We start from the raw sequence: 21,239 nt of genomic DNA on the forward strand, positions 1-21,239 counted from the left end.
AACTGTGTTGGGATTTTGATGGGGATTGCATTGAATCTGTAGATTGCTTTTGGTAAGATTAGCATTTTTACTGTGTTAATCCTATCTATACAAGAGCATGGGAGATCTTTCCATTTTCTGGTATCCTTTTCAATTTCTTTCTTGAAAGACTTAAAGTTCTTGTCATGAAGGTCTTTTACTTGTTTGGTTAGTATTACCCCAAGATATTTTATGTTGTTTGTGGCTATTGTGAAGGGTGATGTTTCTCTGATTTCTTTCTCAGCCCATTTATCATCTATATACAAGATGGCTACTGATTTCTTTGAGTTAATCTTGTGTCCTGCCACATTATTAAAGGTGTTTATCAGCTGTAGAAGTTTCCTCATAGAATTTTGGGGGTCACTTATGTGTACTATGATGTCATCCATAAATATCAAGAATTTGACTTCTTCCCTTCTAATTTGTATCCCCTTGATCTCCTATTGTTGTCTTATTGATCAAGCCAGCACCTCAAGTACTATAATTAATAGATATGGAAAGAATGGACAGCATTATTTTGTTCCTGATTTTCGTGGGATTGCTTTGAGTTTCTCTCCATTAAGTTTGATGTTAGCTATTAGCTTTTTATGTATTATCTTTATTATATTTAGGAATGTTTCTGGTATTCCTGATCTCTCCAAGACCTTTATGATGAAGGGGTTTTGGATTTTGTCAAAGGCTTTTCATAGTCTAATGAGATTATTATGTGTTTTTTCTGTTTGTTTATGTTATTGATTACTAAAACTTAAACTGAACATTACTAAAGCTTAAATTGTTCCTCAAATCCCATATAATAATATTAGGACATTTCAATACTCTACTCTTACCATAGGACAGGTCTACCAAACAGAGACTTGATAGAAATAAAGGAACTAACAGATGTCATTTCTCAAATGAGCTTAATAGACATCTATAGAACATTACTCTCAACCCTAAGAGTCCATCTTTTTCTCAGTGCCCCATGGAGCCTACTCTAAATTTGACCTCAAATTCAATAACAAACAAACCTTAACAGATACAAAAAAATTGGAATAACCCCTGTATCTTAACAGATCACCATGACTTAAAAGTTAGAATTCAACAACACTAACTGCAGAAAACCCACAAACTCATAGAAATTGAGCAATGTTCAAGTGAACCACCACTGGGTCAAAGAAGAAATAAAGAAAGACATTAAAGACTTCCTAAACTTATGGGACAAAATGAAAGCAGTCCGCAAAGGAAAGTTCATAGCACTAAATGACTACATAAAGAAGTTGGAGAAAATCTCATACTAGTGAAATAACAGAACATCTGAAAGCCCTAGAACAAAAAGAAGCAAATTCACTCAGGAGCAGATGACAGCAAATAATCAAACTGAGAGCTGAAATCAATAAAATAGAAACAAAGAAAACAATAGAACGATTCAATGACACAAAGAGCTGGTCCTTTAAAAAAAATCAACAAGATAGACAAACCTTTATCCAAACTAACCAAAGGCAGAGAGGAATACACAAATTAGCAAAATCAGAAATGAAAAGGGGAACATAACAAGAGACACAGAGGAAATGCAGAGAATCATCAGGTCATATTTCAAAAACTTACTCCACTAAATTGGAAAATTTAAAGGAAATGGACAATTTCCTGGATATGCTCCACACACCAAAATTAAATCAAGACCTGATAAACAAATTAAATAGACCTATAACCACTAAGGAAATAGAAGCTGTCATCAAATGCCTCTCCCACCCAAAAAAAGCCCAGGACCAGATGATTTCAGTGCAAAATTCTATCAGAAATTCAAAACAGAGTTACTACAAATACTCATCAAAATGTTCTACACAATAGAAACTGAAGGAGTATTACCAAACTTTTTTTACAGTTACTCTGATAACCAAGTCACAGAAAGGCACAACTAAGAAAGAGAATTACAGACAAATTTTCCTCATGAACATTGATGGAAAAATACTCAACAAAACACTGGCAAACTGAATCCAAGAATACATCAGAAAAATTATCCACCGTGGTCAAATAGACTTCCTCCCAAAGATACAGGGGTAGTTCCACATACAAAATATGTCAGTGTAATCCACCACAGAAGCAGTTAGAAATTATACAGGTGTAGGAAAGTTGTGGTCATACATTGTCCTCTGGGGTCACAGGCCTCAGCAGGATCGGTTTATAGTGTCTGGCATAAACTCCCTTCTGTGAAGCAGGCCTTAAATCCAGTTAGATGACTGTTGCTTATCCTCAGTACCAAAATTACACCTTGATTGCTTTTTTTCCTTGGGCAGCTTGCATAGCTCCTTGTAGTATTATGAGAATTAATACTTAGGAAGGAGGCTTCCAAGTCAGAGTTAACTGATTTCTCCTGTATCTTAAGTGTCTTGTGTCTTTAGCAATAGGATTTTACTTTCAATTTCTAGGAGGCAACCAAGGGCAATGGTACTAATTTATATCGATAGGGTGCTTTTGGGACTCCTTTGACCAACAACTCAAAAAAAAGGTTTCCCAGTCCTGGCACTGAAGTTTTCTTAGATGTTTATGGCTTTTGGGGGAGCATTATCATCCTAAGTGCTATAAGTTCATTTAAACTATATACATGTGTAATTCATATATACACAATTTTAAAGTAAACATAAAATAATATGATTCCTTATGGCATTTTCAAAGCTTTGGTGTTATTTATCTCTCCTCTCTGAATTACATTCACTCCCCCCTCTTCTGGTCAGTCCCCCCTCCATTTTTTTCTGTTTCTCCTTCATAGCATCTTCGATGCAGCAGTGCTTGGAGGCAAAGGCAGGTAGAACTCTGAGTTTAAGTCCAGTCTGGTTTACACAGACAGTTACAGGCCATCGAGGGTTGATGTGGGAGTGATTTCTTTCTAATCTGTTGCTTTCATTGGTTAATTAATAAAGAAACTGCCTAGGCTCATTTGATAGGCCAATCCTTAGGTGGGTGGAGTAAACAGAACAGAATGCTGGGAGAAAGAAGCTGAGTCAGGCATTCGCCATGATTCTCCCACTCCAGGCAGATGCAGGTTAAGATCTTCCCTGGTAAGCCACCTCGTGGGCTACAAAGATTATTAGAAATGGGTTAGATCAATATGTAAGAGCTAGCCAATAAGAGGCTGGAACTAATGGGCCAGGCAGTGTTTAAAAGAATACAGTTTACGTGTAATTATTTCGGATAAAGCTAGCCATGTGGGCAGCCGGGTGCCAGGAACGTAGCCCCGCTGCTCCCTCAACAGAGGGTTACATAGGAAGATATTGGACAGGGGGAAGGAATATTATTGCTTTTGACATGGACAACCAATGATTCATGACACCCACATGGCTGCCTCAGCCAGGTAGATATCAAGATTTCATATGAGTGTGAGATTCCTTCTGGGGTGTCCATTCTGTATCCTTGGCATATTTCTGTTCTGATTTCACATTATATTCCTTAGTGCACATTTATAATAAATGTTGATAGCTAACAGGCAGTGAGCACTATCTGAATTATTATCTTTAGCATTTGTCTTAAGCATTTTCAATGACAAAACATGTTTTAAAACAACATGCTTCAAAAACAGCATATTTTGTATGATAACTATTAACAATTTTGACTTCAATTAAAAATAAAAGAAAGAAATTACAAATATACTCATAGACATATAATATATATCTAATGTAATTTTTCTTGGGATTGCATTGAACATGTAGAAGAATTTGGGATTTTTCAGATTAGTTTTATTTAATTTTCTAGTCATCAGAGATTATCCATTTATTAACATGTCAGCTTACTATTCTTTCTCTTATCTCAGGCTTTTATTGGTTGTTTTATATTGACATACTAATTTCCACAGTAAATTCATTGTTTGGGGTTAATCTAGAATTGACATTTTTCAAAATAGCAATAACATTCATTTCAGGACATTTAGTAGAAGCAGAGACCTCTGCTCTGTGTAACAGCTCTGGCTGTCCTGGAATCTGCTTTATTAGACCAGGCTGGCCTTGAACTCACAGAAATCCCTTTGCCTCTGCCTACTGAGTGCTGGGAAAAGGTATGAGTGACCACTGCCTATCTCTGTATAGATACTTACATGACATTTTCTGTTTAAATAAGAATAACAATTTTTTAGGTTGTTTCCTTTTTCAACCTGCTTATATATTCATACAATAAATATATCCTCTAATTGCTTTGTAGATGGCAAAATGCTAATCAGTGAAAGAGCCTATTGCTGGCCAAGAAGAATTGCTCAAAGTAGATCTGAAGGAAATTTGGTTGACATGGAAGTCTCAAAACTCTCAAAAAATCATATTACAGGTACAAGAATTTATAATATGGTAATGTTGCTGTGTAATTAAGTCAAATAATTTCCTATACATATGGAATGTTTGCCTCTAAAAATTGCTATAGAAGATATACAAAATTCTCAAGTACAAGTGCTATCAGAAATAGAATAACATTAAAGATAAACGCTTTCTTTTTAAATTGATTTTATTGAGCTTTGCTCCCCTCCCTGTCTCTCCTCTCCGTTTTAATCCTCTCCCATGGCCTGCATGCTCCCAATTAATAAGGAGATCTTGTTTTTTTCTACTTCCCATGATAATTAGTTCCATGTATGTCTCTCTTTGGGTCCTCATTGTTGTCTAGGTTCTCTGGAATCGTGGTTTGTAGGCTAGCTTTCTTTGCTTTATGTTTAAAAACCACTTATGAGTGAGTAGATATAATAATTCTCTTTCTGGTTCTAGGTTACCTCACTCAATATGATGTTTTCTAGCTCTATCCATTTGCCAGCAAATTTTGAGACGTTGCTATTTTTTTCTCCTGTGAATTACTCCATTGTGTAAATGTAGCACATTTTCCTTATCCATTCTTCAGTTAAGGGGCATTTAGATTGTTTCCAGGTTCAGACTATGACAAACAATGCTGCTATGAACATAGTTGTGCACATGTCCTTGTGGCACGATGGGGCATCATTTGGCTATATACCCAAAAGTGGTATTACTAGGTCTTGAAGAAGGTTATTTCCTAATTTTCTGAGAAATCGCTACACTGATGTCCAAAGGGGCTGTGCACTCCACCAGCAATTCAGGAGTGTTTCTATACCCCACATCCTCTATAGTATAAGTCATCCATAGCACAAGTTGTCATATTGTGGCCATTCTTACAGGTGTAAGATGGAATCTCAGAGTTGTTTTGATTTGCATTTCTCTGATGACTAAGGATGTTGAGCAGTTCCTTAAGCGTCTTTCAGCCATTTTAGACTCCTCTGTTGAGAGTTCTCTGTTTAGTCTGTACTCCATCTTTCATTGGATTATTTGTTCTTTTGATGACCAATTTCTTGAGTTCTTTGTCTATTTTGGAGATCAGACCTCTGTCTGATGTAGGGTTGGTAAAGATTTTTTCCCATTCTGTAGGCATCATTTTGTCTCATTGATCATGTCCTTTGCTTTACAGAAGCGTCTCACTTTCAGGAAGTCCCATTTATTAATTGTTTCTCTCAGTATCTGTGCTGCTGGGATTATATTTAGGAAGTGGTCTTCTGTACCAATGCATTCAAGTGTACTTCTCACTTTCTCTTCTACAAGGTTCAGTGTGGCTGGCTTTATGTTGAGGTCTTTGATCCATTTGGACTTGAGTTTTGTTCATGGAGAGAGAGATGGATCTATTTTCATTTTCTACATGTTGATATCGTTATGCCAAAACCATTTGTTAAATATGTTTTCTTTTTTCCATTTAATATTTTTTGCTTCTTTGTCAAAAATCAGGTGTTCGAAGGTATGTAGATTAATATCCAGGTCTTCGATTCAGTTCCATTGGTCTTTCTGTCTATTTTTATGCCAACACCAGGCTGTTTTCAGTACCATAGCTCTGTAGTAGAGTTTGAAGTCAGGAATTGTGATACCGCCAATGTTTCTTTTACTATAGGATTGTTTTAGCTATTCTGGGTTTCTTGCTTTTCCATAAAAAGTGGAGTATTGTTCTTTTGAGGTCTGTGAAGAATTTTACTGGGATTTTGATGGGCACTGCATCGAATCTGTAGATTGCTTTTGGTAAGATTGCCATTTTTACTATGGTAATTTTACCTACCCAAGAGCATGGGAGATCTTTCCACTTCTGGCGTCTTCTTCAATTTCTTTCTTCAAAGATTTAAAGTTCTTGTTATACAAGTCTTCCCCTTGTTTGGTTAGAATTACTCCAAGATATTTTATGCTATTTGTGGCTATTTTGACAGTTTCTCTGATTTCTATCTTGGCCTATTGATAAGTGCTTTCTTTATAAAGTACATTTATTAGTGTGCTAGGGCTAGAGAGATGCCTTTGTGTATGAAATGCTTGCCATTTAAGCATGAAGACAAGACTTTATTTTGCCTTAATACAGTAAATACCAGGCATGGGTATTCATCTGTAGTCCCAGTACTAGGGCTTCAGAGACAGGGAGATATCTGGAGCTTACTGCCCAGAAAATGTAGCTAATCAGTGAGTTCTAGGTTCAATGAGAGACCCTGTCTCAAAATATAAGGTGAACCTCGATAGAGGGAAACACCTGATGTTGACATCTGTTCTCCACAGATAGGTGTATGCACCACATACACACACCACACACATATGCCCCTCACACACATGAACACACATAAACCACATGCACATGCACCCACATACATGCACCACACATGTGCCCCACAGACACATGCACACACATATCACACACACTCACACACACACAAATATAGCATATTGACAGATTACAATAAATATCATTAATTTATAAATTCATTAATAAACAAATAGTATGCCCTGCAAATGTGAACTTGAGGGTAATGGTGATAAGCAGGGATTGATGCAGCCTAGTAATTTTCATGGAGCAAAATCCAATTGACCTGATGCTCATAGTAAAAAATGAGTTTTGAGAGAGTTGGGGCAGATGAATAGAGGATGTGTGATAACAAGAGAAATACTCTTTTTGTTTTTCAAAATCCATCTTATACCTTTTAATAAGCAATATAACTTACTTAAAGCAAAATAAAAGCTTCATTAGGAAAAAGGTAACAGTTTTCTGAAACTCCTGTTTCTAGAAAACTTCCAATGACTCAGTTGTCCCTGTGGCTTTCATTGTCCCTACAGCAGTATCAACTGCACACGTCTTCATGTTTGTGACTAGTCATTAGACTAGTAGAAAGAGGCAAACAAAAGCCCTAAACATAAAATGACCTTGATTACATTGTTTTTATGTGTTCTTCAAGCCCTTTCCAGAGAAACAGTGAAATGTTTCTGTTTCTAGTGGCGCCCCATATTTTACCATTACAATTTTTCAGAAGTTCGATGAATTCCTGTAGGCAGTAATTTCACTGTCAATCTGGTTTTTCAATGTGTCTTTCACACACATTCAAAAAGTAATGTTGTTTATTAATGCAATGTTGCCAGAAATGAATAATTAATGACAATTTTAACTTACAAGGTTGCTTTGAAAACTACTCAAGTTCATAAGGGTATGTTTGACATTCCTTAGATTTTATTTGAAAAGAAAGACTTCAAATTAATTTTTTGGATATAATGAGACCAACAGCTCAATGTTTAGAAAAATTATGGATGTTGGCTACTTTTTTTCAGTGTTTACTTAGGTAAATGAAACATAAAATACTAAGAAATAACTTTATGTAAGTAAAGTAAATGTGTTAAATGCGTTATTAATGTGTTGTTATAAATAATTATATACTGTACTCAACATACATTTACTTTATATTTCATGATCCTTTAAGATAGAATTAATGTATCTGTACTTACAATAACTTGGTATAAACTTCCCCTTTCCTCATTTTTAAATAAGTGGATATGGTTTTACTACTAAGCTTGTACTGGAGAACAGCATCAAAAATCAAAGCCTAAAGTAAGTTTTGAATTAACCTATGAGTAAATTAATCATGGTTTTATCTCAGATTCCCACTTATTTTTTCTTTGCATTGTTTTTGCTTAAATAACAAGCATGCCAGGGGTTAGACTTGCCTCACAACTGGACAGATGCTTCTACTCACCATGGTTATAGTGTTGCCAAAGCTGCAAATCCATTCTGGAATGAACTATCTGCTTCGAACCCATTTCTGGAGGACATCACTAAGCTAAGAAATAAGCAAAAGAGAGATAATATGTCCATTTTGAAGGAAGATTCTTTTCTTTTTTTAAAACAAATTGAAACAGGGAATTCTTTTGATTCCTCTGAAGATGAACTTGACATGGATCAGGTGCTTAGGCCATCTTCCTCAAGGAAGTCGGAAAGGTCTAAGAGTGTTTCAGAACTCCTGGACATCTTACATGATACGTCACATGCTCATCAGAGTATACACCACTCTGACCAAATCCTAATACAAGACCTACAGTGGCTTCAAAATGACCGAGAAGCATACAAAATGGCTTGGTTGAGTCAACGTCAGCTAGCACGCTCTTGTATGGATCTGAATATAATTAATCAAAGTCCTGGATGGGCTCAAACACAAATTGCAGAGACCATTGCAGTTTGTAAATTAAACCACCAAGGAGGGTCAGTTCAGTTACCTGACTCAGACATCATTGTTCATATACCCCAGGGAAACATAGCCATAGGAGAATTCCAGGAGGTATCTCTGAGAGCGTTTCTGGATCCTCCACCAAAGCTGAACCATAATCTCTCCTGTACTGTAAGCCCTCTTTTGGAAATAAGGTTAAGCAACCCTAAAACCATAAAAGCTATTTTGCTGGAGATGAAAATTGGAGCAGAAGTAAAAATAGATCCCCTGAGCCAAGTCATGACAAAAATGGTGTGTTTACACAGCCTGGACAGAGAAGGCCCTTTCCAAGCGCTGAACAACTGCTATGTCTACAAAGACACCATCCAAGCAAAGTTTCTTGATCTGAGCCACGTAATGTACATAGTCATAGCTGTACAAACTGAGTCCATTCAACCACCAGCTGCTACTATTTGGAATTATATTCACAAAACCACTTCTATTGGAATTTATGGGCCCAAATATATCCATCCAAGTTTTACTGTTGTTTTTGTAGTTTGTGGGCACAACTATGTGCCAGGAAAGTTTGCAGTCTCTGACATTAGGACAGGTGGAAAAAATACATCTCCAGTAGTATTTTATCTCTGGGGAAAGCATTCATGGTTACTTGACAAACCACAAGATTTAATTATTTCGGCTTTTTCATGTGATCCTGATTTTGAAGTAAAGATAGAGAAAGAAAGACAAATAATTGCACAAAGGCAATTGGAAGCAGGTGCAGTCATCCATCAACAAGTTTTCTTTTCTTCAGTTGACCACAGAGAGATGCACTCGTTTGTTTTCCGGGTTCATGTGGGGTCTCTGGATGGAAAACCAGTCACACAATTCTTTGTCACTTCACCTGATCCAGCCCCAAACCTCAAAAGGCTCTTAGATCTGCAGAGCTACTTCCAGGAGAGAGAAAGCAAGAGAGTGCCTTTGTTATCGACAGGGTTTATCAACTATCCCACTTTCCAAGTTAAAAAAGTGAAATTCACCAATTATGGGATCACAGTGAAGACGGTACTGAGGCAAAGTAAAATTGACTACTTACTTGAGTATTTAAAGGGGGATATAATTGCCCTTCTTGGAGAAGGCTCAGTAAGAGCCATTGGACAGTCCAAAGTGAAAGAGTGGTATGTAGGTGTCCTTCGAGGTAAGATTGGACTTGTACATTGTAAAAATATCAAGGTGATTTGCAAAGAACAAGTAATGTCTATATCTGATAGTATTTTGACAACCAAGAATCTTTTGGAGCAAATTGCCTTGCCATTTAAAAATCTGACTTATATATACTCTGTTGTATTGACTCTGGTGTCAGAAAACATTTATGATTGGAAAGTTTTAGCTAATGTCCTGGACTACTCACATCTGGCACAAGAAGATTTTGATCAAATTCAAGCAGACAACGAACCAGAAAGGGTTTCTTATATTGTCAAGAAATTAAAGGAAGATTGCCATAAAGGCAGAAGTACCAGGAAGTTTCTTTATGAACTGATTGTGGTGAGTATTAGTTGATAATAATAATTTATTTTGGAGAACTTCAATAACTTGATGATATTTACAGCAAGCATTAGATGTGAAATGAAAAACTAGTAGTCTTAAATCCATTGAAGTCCTGAACACTTTCCCTGCAAGGTCATAGCATTGGAATCAATCGTGATTTTCTCAGAAAAGAGGTCTATAAGGATCATCTTTTAAGAGACTTTAAAGGTTGTGTTTTTTGTTGGAACTTTTGTTTTAAATTTAAGAGATTAACTCTTTTTTTTCTCAAATATTTGGACAACCCTTCAAGTATCATATAAACTCCATAACATGAACGTAAAGAAAACCATAGCATAAAAGTAAAAAAAAAAACAAAAAACAAAAAACAAAAATACCTGATCTTATAGAGGCTTATTTTTCAATGTTTCTTTCCTTCAAATACATAAGTATTATCCATTATTTCATCAGTTTAATGTTCTTCTGTACAGAATGCTGCATGCTCCAGCAATGCTTCTACCAACACTATATTTAATATGCTAATAGAATTCTCAAGGGTCAACTCTTTTGAGCATGTACTTTCTCAGTTAAAAACCCTGTGGAGATTATAAATAATTGGATTTAAAGCAGAAATCAATGTTACAGTAACAAAATATCAGGATGACATTTCTTGTTTTTTTCTTTTTTTTAACATTTATTTACTTATTATGTATACAACATTCTGCCTCGATGTATGCCCACACTCCAGAGGAGGGCGCCAGATCTCAGTACAGATGGTTGTGAGCCACCATGTGGTTGCTGGGAATTGAACTCAGGACTTCTGGAAGAGCAGCCAGTGCTCTTAATCTCTGAGCCATCTCTCCAGCCCGAGGATGACATTTCTAAAGAAGATAAAAATATGAATGTAGCTAATTCTTCCTAAATGCTAAATTCCAATACTGTCTTCAAATAGCATGTGAGTGTGTATGGGGGGGCATAAAATGTTTTTGTAAGTAAATGTTAGTAAGTGTACTGAGTAGTATAAATATAAAAACAGTACTCATATGTCTGAAAATGATGAATAAGGCAGTGGGTAGAGACACATTAAAAAGTAAGTTTTAGTAAAGCTAGAAGCAACAAAGAGAAAATGGTGGATGAATTCAATATATAGCATTAATAATAATTTGCATGTTAAGAAAATTATTCTACAATGACACCAAGAACAGTAAAACTTGAGAGTTATAATGTCTAGTTGGTGAGTGGAGAGTTTTATTATGATATGATCTGTCCTTAGTGACTATGGGCTCCAGTGACTGAATACTAGAAGTTTTCCTGCTCACTATAAGCTACACATTGATTTTGTAATTGTTTCTTTTTGTAACTCAGATGTACAGTAGAGATGTTCAAAAAACTACAAACAAAATGTTACTTTTTTTTTCTTACTAGCTCAAAATAAGTTATCTTAGCCTCATGATCTGAAAGTTCAGGTGGTACCATACCTGTAGATTGGGGAGGGCATAATAAATCATAGAATGCCTTGATTAGACAATGTTGATAGAGACCTACTCAAAAGAGTGGCCCCTAATGGACCCCAAAACTATTATTTACCCTCAGTGATGCCCTTAAGACTCCCTTCTAAAAGAGGCTTAGGCCCGGCCCTCTGTTAGCAAAGCAATTGATCCTTCTGTGATGTAGAGTTGTATCTTCAAACACCCTTTGCATTAAGTGAAAAATTTTCTTGCTGTGTCTTGATATGTGAAGTTGAAAAGTAAAGATAGATTGCTTTTGTCTCCTAATATGTGACATTTCTGAAAACCCTTCAGCATGTGATTTTATATTAGTTCTAAAAGATTAGGCACAATGATATTGTCTCCATATTCATTATACAAAACATTACAATAGTGTAGCAAATACTTCTTATGAAATTGTACTTTGCCAGGGTAAAGCCATGCCACAAAATCTCAAGTGTAGTTTGAAGACCTGCTGCCCTGGTATTTCTTCTCACTGTGGCCACCTTTGATCAGTATAAAAAGAGGGATCAATAGAACTTGTGTTTAGAGTCCAAACTATTCTTTTAATTGTAGATTTCATAAGAATAAATATGATAAATTTTTATTGGTGCTTTTTAAAATTAATTTAACTTTACTTATTCTTTCTCATGGGTAAAAAAAACTCCTAGGTACCATTACATAATAAACAACTGCCAAGCATCTTTACCAACTTATTTACATATATATGTATATATTCATATATTTTAAAAATATACTCAAAGCAACAAAAAAGCTCTTAGGCTTGCCTGAAATGAATAGTAAGAGAGAAAGCTTAAGTGTCCAATAAATGAAGAAAGGGAATCTGGTAGCATCCCACTTTCACACTGTGGAAGAATATTCACCTTTATTACTTTGTAATTTATGTGTTGTTGGGGTTTCTGTCTTGCCCGGGTCCCACAATTGTTAAATCCCAAAGAAATCACACAGAGGTCTACATTAACTATAAACTGATTGACCCATTAGCTCAGGCTTCTTATTAGCTCTTATATTAGCCCATTATTCTTATCTGTATTAGCCATGTGGACCAGTATCTTATTCAGCGGGGCAGTCACCTCTTGATTTTTCTGTGGCTTGGGTCACACTGCCAACCAGGAGTTTCTTCTTCCCAGAATTCTCCTGTTCTCTTTGACCTGCCTCTACCTCCTGACTGGTTGCCCCACCTATACTTCATTCCTGGCTACTGGCTAATCAGCATTTATTTAAAATATAATTGACAGAATATAAACCATTGTCCCACACCATTTATGTTAACAGAATCACATTAGAGGTGAGGGAGGCAGGTTATTTAAATTCAGAAATGTCTGTAACTTAGTTTAAAATTAAAGGAATATCTTGTGTTTACTCAATAAGCATGATTCTAAGAAAAATTTAAACCACATTTTGCTGAAATAGATCTGTGTTAATCCTCTGGTAAGACAAGGAATAAGCTTGAGGGGAGTGAGTAATTACCTCTAGGTTCAGAGATTATCAATTGCTGGAGCCTTAGGTACAGATAAAAGGGTTGATAGTGTTCCATTAGCAGTTAAAGTCATATATTAATAATGTGATTTACCCATGATCCCATAGCTATACTTAAGCTCCTCTATTTCTAGTATATATATTCACTGTGTTTGTTTGTTGAATTTTCCTAAATATAAACCACTGTTCTGAGTTTAAAAACCTTAACTATATGTGTGGTGTGAAAAGGTATTTTAATTTCTAGAATACATAATGCAAATTATAGTTTCAAGGAAAAAGTCAATGAGTTGTTTCTAAGCATGATGGATACTCACTGCCACAGGCTCTGCTAAAGATGGATCACCAAGCATTAGTGGAACGTCTTCTCCAAGAGGCTGTTATTCTAACCTCAGCTGTTAAGCTTGGAAGAAGCTGGAGGGAATTTGCTGAGAAATCTGCAGGACTCACTAAGCATCAGATGCAGGCGTATGAAATTCCTTACCGAGGAAAATCTGGAGATGTTTCAGCCGAGGTGAGATTTTCATATGTTCTATTCAGTGGTGACAAACTGTAGCCAAGTAGAGAAAATGTAATTTAGTCTTTTCCATGTTTATGAATTAATTGAAGGAACATTCAGAAACACTTAGTCCCTACTAATTGAAGTTATTATCTGGTAACCCTTTTGGAAATGTCTGAAATATATATCATACTTCTAAAAAACATATTTATATTTCTCTTGTTAGATTTTATATTTACATGGCTTTTGAGCAAATTAATCCATTAAATTGGAGCAGTGAGGACACAAGTCTACAAGAATTTAAGGCATAGAACAGGTACATTTTTGAGGTAATAAATACTCAAGTCAACTCAGAGACGATATTCTTAATCATTTATGACAAGTGATAGGACTTGATGATGAATCCTAGGAGGGGAATGATATGGAGTCACTGAAAATGACTGACAGAGATATCAAAGAGTCATTTCATCTTTTTTCTAATTCTATGTACAGTAAGAATTATTAAAATCATATACAGAAAGAAAGCATTTAGTACAAAGATATTCATCACAAAGCCTGCTTGTTTCATCAGTATTATTACATGGATTCTGTTACGCACATTGCATATATGTATTTCTTCAGATTACCCTAATAGCAATGTGATCTAATTTTTTTCATATAAATTACAATATTTTCCATTAATGAGTATATGGTAGATGCCCTGTATCTTTCAGCAAGTTAAAACCTTTTCAAGATGTTTAAGTTAAGGCCAATATTCTCTGAGATGGTGACATTATAAGTACAATCTGCATGTTCTGTGTCATTTTGGGTCCTAGAGACAGATGGATGGAAGGATGGATACACACACACACACACACACACACACACACACACACACACACACACATGTTTTTCAAGACAGGGTTTCTACGTGTAACTAGCTCTCCTGGAACTCACAGACGTTCGACTGCCTCCCTCTCTCAAGTGCTGGGATTGAAGGCCTTTTGACCTTTTCTACAATGCCTGGCCATAGAGATGGATATTTGCTTTTCAGATTCCTCTTCTTACTTTGCATTCTGTTAGGTGATCAGGTTGCAGGCTTTCGAAGAGAGTTCAGTAGGTCAAGTCAGTTGACTCCTTCCAGCTGCAACAGGTGTCAGCTGGACAGTTGCTGAATCCCTGAAACCCAGCTCACAAGTAAGGACAAAATCTGTCCAGGAACAGCTAGGGACTGGACACATATGTCCCACTTATCTGCTACACTTATCTTCATAAACCTAGAGGGGAACTGGAGCCTATCAATGAGCAGAATCCAGAGTGAGCATAGCATACAAGATGGACACAAGTGTTTTCTGAGGGAGCTGAAAAGTCAGGAACCTTGAGGGAGAAGAGAGTACTGCGAAAATTGTGCTGTTGTACTCCTGACATTTCAGTAAACTAGCTAAAAAGCTGTCCAGTCGAAAACTGCTATTCTTTTATCACGATAGGGCCTTGCTTTTGTGAGTTTTGTTTAGATTTACTGGAGAGCTGTTTGTCCTGCCAGCCTTGCTAAGCATCTGCATTTTCTCTGATTGTGTTTATTGTTTGCCTTCCCTCCAATCTTGATGCAGGCTAACTAACCCACAGCCTATTTGTCCATTATTTACCTTCACACAGCCTCAGTGGTAAGTGACTAAGTCTGTGTGTGAGGCTGATAAAATCTCAGAAACCTAAAGGAAACTCCCTAGATGTTTTCTAAGGGCAACAATTCAATTCATCGCAACTAACACTACAGCCAGAGTCTGATTCATGTTATCACTTAGGAAAACAAAGGCATTTGGGCCTGAAGCCATTCTAAATGTGCTATAGGAATTTTACCTGTTTGGCCATTCACAAGGACAATGCATGTAATTTCCACATCCCCAAACATTGTTGGAGAGCGTTGTTTCTTTCTGGGGAAAGAGCCATCTTAAACCAGATGGGTTTGACAAGTTAGGGAGTTGATGTGTAACTACTTATATTTGGAGTGTAGTGGTTAGGAACTGGCTTTGGGGTGAGGGAACACGAATTTAATGTTCTAAAGGAACAGTAAAGCTGTGCTTTGTTTCTTTCATGTCATTTACTCTGACATATATATGATCTATGGGCCCTGTGTCCCTGGTATAATATTTTCTTCTGCGACACAGGAACCTTGGAATCTCAGCAGGTTCTCTGAGGATGCAACTTGACAACTATGACATTATCTTGCTTCCAAAATAAGCCTGATCTTCGTCAAACCTCAGGCTGACTGAAGCATGGGGATACTGAATGTACCTTTCCTATATATTTTAGTACTTTTGACCATTTAGTGTTCTTTTTGAAGTGAAGAGAAAGTCTTTTGAGAATTCCGAGAATGTCACTTTTTTAAAATGAACACCTCCTCAATTTATATTTTAAGTTAATATAAATACTACATTAAAGCTACTACATATAATGTTTAGAACCAATCATATGCATATAAGCATTTTAAAAATTATTTTTGTAGGTTTTTAAAAGATCTGTTAATTTTTATTATATATAATATATAAACACATTGCCTGTATGTATGTCTAGGCAGCACATGCGTGGTTGGTGACCGTGGAGGATGGATTTGGTGTCACATTCCCTGGGACTGCAATTACAAAGAGTTGTCAACGTCCATTTGGGTGCTAAGAATTGAAACTGGGTCCTCTGTGAGCGAAGTCAGTGAACTACTTCACTGCTGAACTGCCTCTTCAGCCCATGCAAAACACGTTTTAATAAAAATGCTTTTATCAGAAAATATGTTTATAAAATATAAAAAATGTAAGTGATGTCTTTTTTTTTAACAAGAACACAAATCCATTTTTATTTATTGAAATTCGGAAAGAGTACAGCATCACACAGATTCTGTGTCCAGTGGCCTTTGCAGGAAGGTTGCTTCAGAATTTGGCACGAACCCTGGCATGGGCCCCAGAACTTTCCCCCATAACTCTGGTTTTATTTAGCTTGCCTCCAGGGGTCGCTGTGTTTTTGCTGTTGTTGTTGTTGTTGTTGTTTTGCTTTATACACATCATAAGCGCATCTCTCACCCAAGTAGAATTCAGTTTCATCTCAGGCATAAACACCTTCAATTTTAAGAAGAGCTGTGTGCTCTCTCCGGTTCCAGAGACCTTGTTGTTGCCAGCAAATGTCCTTGTTTGCCTTTCAGAAATCCTCTTCCCAGCAGGTTCCAGGAATCTGCCCCCAAAGTTTGCCACAGGAACTTCCCTCACCTCCCCCAGCACTTTGTTTTGTTTTTCATTCGTTTGTTTGTTTGTTTTTTTCTGTGAACGTTAATATAAATTCTGTGTAGTTTTTCTGAAGATATTTAAAGATTTCATTTAAAAATACAAGAACCCATTAAATACCAGAAAGACAGCACCATTTTTAAAGTCTGATTTTACAGAGAAAAGCTGCAGTTTTCAAATCTAACACTTTTCTAGGCCGGAGGCTGGCACTCAGTCAATCTTCTACAGATTACTAGCAAATATGACATTAATTTCTCTGTGACTCTCTTCCATGGAATCTTTTTAACAATAAAGATTAGGTTCCTCCTTTCCTATTTGCTAAAGACCCTAGCGGTGGTTCCTCTCACACTTCAAATTTCCTCTGCCCACTCTCCTCCCGTCTAGGACAGGCACCAGAAGGCTTAGTCCCTTTGGCATGCCACACAGGGCCACACTGTCTCCATGGAGACACAATGAAGCTAAGATTTTTAATCACCATGCGTTTTTCATCTCTGACACTATTCAAGTGTAGAACAGTGCAGTCAGCCAGGTGTCCCGTAATTCTTTTTTGCAGAAGTGCAAGTCTAATTCTCTTTTGTATACTCTAGAAGCAGTTCTTATTTCCCCCTTTCTGATTTACAACTAGAGTGCTCGAAGTATTTCATCCTATATGTAAATTAAAAATGAGAACGTAGAACTGTTGTGATTTCATGTTAGATAATTTACTTCTTATGCAGGCATAAGGACCCTGATTTGTTCTTGTTAGATTTCTTGTACTTCTTATGCAGGCATAAATCTAATGTTTGAAATTAGGGTGAACTATTAATTTTTAAATAAATTTTTTTGAAGAAGCTCCACTACAGAACTATATCTCCATCAAGAAGCACATAATGACAAAAAAAAAATAAAAATAAAAATAGTTGTGTGTCAGTCGCCATGAGAATCTTCACACATCTCATTAATTTCAGCAAACAGTAAGCAAGGCGTTAGAATCATCCTCTTTCTAACACACAGTAACCTACTCTGAGTATCAATGCATTTATGTAGCATCCAGAGTGACATGGTGAGTGATAGAACTCGGGTTTGGAATTCTGTTAGTCTTACTTGTGTTTCTAACTGCTAATCTTTACAGAATTGACTGATTAAACAAAGATCAAAAAAATCAGGAAAATGCAGGAGATGCCACCTAAAACCTATGGTATTTTAGTTACTGAGAGAGAGTCCCTGAAGTGGACTCTTGTTAGCAGTGAGGTCTAGAGAGCACTGACAAGAAGTCATGTGTGGAGGAGGAAGACATGATATTTCCTTTCATTTGCTGGAATCCAGAGGCAAGACATTTCAGGCAAAGCTCCCTTGCCTAGATTCCAGTTCCGTTAGTCCATTCATTAACTCCCATGACTTTAGACATGTTGCTTGGCTCTTCTAAGAAGTTTTTTTTAACTGAGTTGTATAGCACAACCTTTTCAGGCATTTAGATGGTCAGGTAAAATAACATGTATAAAATATTTTTGATAGTTGATGGCAGTTGTCATTATAAAACACAAAGTACCTATTATTTTGTTGGACTTGACAAATCTATGACCTTGAGTCATTTTCTGGAAAATGGAATAAAATGCAACCATATTTAGTGATGTGAATGAAAAAGAATGTAGGTAAGAAAAAAATGTAGACAGTAATTTCAAGGTTTCTGTGCTGAGAAACTAGCAAGATGTTAACATATAGGAAAAAATGGGAAAAAGTCTTGGCCAATAAACTTTTCCTTGTGGGCTTAAAATTAAATTGTCCTTGGAAAATATCTCTCACAAAAGGTAGAAAAATGGCTTTGGACTATGAGAGGGATCCTTCTCACAGAACACGTAGGTCTTTGTTTATATGGGTGCTCTATTGTCTCCTTATTTATCTGAGCCTTGCCCTGTTGCAAAGGTATGTAAACCTTTATTGTTTTGCAGTAAGATCTAAACTTATTCTTTCATAAAGCGAAAAGTATTCTGTGGAAATTCACGAACTTGTGGCAGAATGTACCCTCTCATACCCTTAGTGTTGGAACTAGAGATGGCACAGTTATACTTTTTACAATGTTTTTGAGACGGGGTCACATAGACCTTGGTCATGAGCTCACTGCAGTTTAGAATGACCCCGAACTACTGCTCTCCCAGCCTCCATCTGAAGGCATGGGCCCCATACATGTTTACGTGATGGTGGTGACTGAATTCAGCTTTATGGTTGATAGACGAGAATTCTATCAATTAAGGGACACTTCCCAGGACTTATTTTAAATTTTCTTGATCAATCTGTGAGTTCGAGACCAGCCTGGTCTACAGAGCTAGTGCCAGGACAGGCTCCAAAGCCACAGAGAAACCCTGTCTCGAAAAACAAAAAAAAAAAAAAAAAAAAAAAAAATTTCTTTATCAAGTCTGTTTTGAAGAAGGAAATGGGTCTGTGATTTTAGAAAAGCAGCTAAGCATATAACCCAACAGCAGTGTTTGTAAAAGTCACTTGGTAATAACTGTGTGATGATCCTTTAGTGAAATGATGCTGAATTAGGGACTCAGTGACCTGGATTCTTGACTGTCTTTGTTACTAAGTTTCAAACTCAACAGTAGTTACCTGTGACTGAGGACCTAACATGTCATATTTACACGTTACATATTTACATCTGTTGCTTCACGTACTTAGTGGTGCTTTGATGACATTTTATACACTTCAGTTTATTTCACAGCAGGAAAAGAAAAATCTCAGAGAAAAATCTGACCAAGATTTCTCTCTTTTGTCACATTTTAACCAAACACTGTGTCTCTTTTGAGTAAGTAGGATGGCCCAGAGGAGTTAGCGTTTTTCTTTTCTGAAGACAACAACCACCTGTTTTAAACATTATTTACGTATTAACTAAGTAGAGATGGTATAAAATAACCTAGATATTGTAAATGATGTGCTGAATACAGAACACATATAATATCCATTAGGAAGCCTAACTTGCCTCAGTACTTCTGCAGCTAATGGTACTTAAAATGAAATGCTGCTTCTATAATTTTATGAGTTAAGTAGGTGGATTATTAATCCTCTAATATGGAAAAAGGCAATTATCCAAAAGTAATTAAAGTCAATTAAATTCTTTATGTTATTTCTATTTTATGAGTTAAAAAAGACTGGGACGCTCAGTTCTGATCTTGCTGCCTTTTGTCATCCACTGCAAAGTCTAATGAGTTGTATTGGCTTCCAAGAAGTACACTAAAACTGTAAAACTTTATTATTCTTGTCTCTATTTTTGTTTCAGTTTATTTGGCATTACATACTTCATCATCTTTGCTCCCTTACTTTTACTATGTCTGCTAATACTGGAAAGGTAAATGGAGGGAAAGATGTATTTCTCCTATACATATACTAGGACCCTGGAAAACCACTTTACTAATTAGACTAAATTAAATGCTTTGCTACTTCTCTGTGTATAAACAGAGGGGAGCACACGGACGAAAAATTCAGAGTGCTATCCTCCATTAGCATTGTGTTTCCTATTCCAGGATTAGATCATACTGCCAGGAAGGTACCATTAAGAAATCTAAAGGGATGGGAAATGGCTGAGTGGGTAACGACTTTGACCATAAACCTGAGAACCGGAGTTCTTATCTGAATCTCAGCTTCCATGTAAATACCAGGTGGGCATGGCAGCTCCCTAAAATCTTAGCAGTTACAAAGTAGAAAAGGGGAATTTCTGGAGCAAGCTGATTAAGTAGACTGGATGAGAAAACTCTGTCTTGATATACAAAGTTGGAGCCCCTGATCTCAACTTCTGGCTTCCATAAATAAGTGCACACATACACGCATATCCACACAGGTGAACACATTTACACAAATGCATACCACATATACATATAGCCAGAGAAGGAAATCTGACAGCAGAGATGTAAGGATGGAGCTCTGCATCAAATGTTTGTGACAGAGTTGAAAAGGCTGGGGGAATTTGTTCTGTGGTTCAGAATAACTCACTTTTCCTAATTTTCTGAGAAATCACCACACTGACATCCAAAGGGGCTGTACCAGCTTGCACTCCCAGCAGCAATGCAGAAGTGTTCCCTTTTCCCCAAAATCTCTCCAACATAAATTGTCATCAGTATTTTTAATCTTGGCCATTCTTACAGGTGTAAGATGGAATCTCACAGTTGTTTTGATTTGCATTTCTCTGATGACTAAGGATGTTGAGCAGTTCCTTAAGTGTCTTCAGCCACTTTAGATTCTTCTTTTGAGAGTTCTCTGTTTAGGTCTGTACTCCATTTTTTTATTGGATTATTTGTTCTTTTGACTACCAATTTCTTGGATTCTTTGTATATTTTGGAGATCAGACCTCTGTCTGATGAGGGGTTAGTGAAGATCTTTTCCCCTTCTGTAGGCTGTCGTTTAGTCTTGCTGACTGTGTCCTTTGCTTTACAGAGATAGACCCAGTAATACCAAAGTATGCTCCATCGTGCCACAAGGACATGTGCTCAGCTATGTTCATAGCAGCATTGTTTGTCATAGTCTGAACCTGGAAACAACCTAAATGCCCCTTGACA

At 36.6% G+C, this 21,239-nt stretch overlaps 1 protein-coding gene across 1 annotated transcript in view; it reads left to right on the forward strand.

Annotated features, from left to right (window-relative positions):
* Positions 1-4,193: 4,193 nt before the first annotated feature.
* Macc1 (MET transcriptional regulator MACC1) overlaps positions 4,194-21,239 on the forward strand; it is a 25,791-nt gene continuing 8,745 nt past the window's right edge. Inside the window, exons 1-3 of the mRNA XM_005343689.2 lie at positions 4,194-4,305; positions 7,968-10,006; positions 13,295-13,483. Coding sequence (XP_005343746.1) covers positions 4,194-4,305; positions 7,968-10,006; positions 13,295-13,483 — 2,340 coding nt within the window. The remainder of the gene's footprint in view (positions 4,306-7,967; positions 10,007-13,294; positions 13,484-21,239) is intronic.

The sequence above is a fragment of the Microtus ochrogaster genome, chromosome 1 (assembly GCF_000317375.1).
Source record: "Microtus ochrogaster isolate Prairie Vole_2 chromosome 1, MicOch1.0, whole genome shotgun sequence".
Taxonomy (NCBI): Eukaryota; Metazoa; Chordata; class Mammalia; order Rodentia; family Cricetidae; genus Microtus; species Microtus ochrogaster.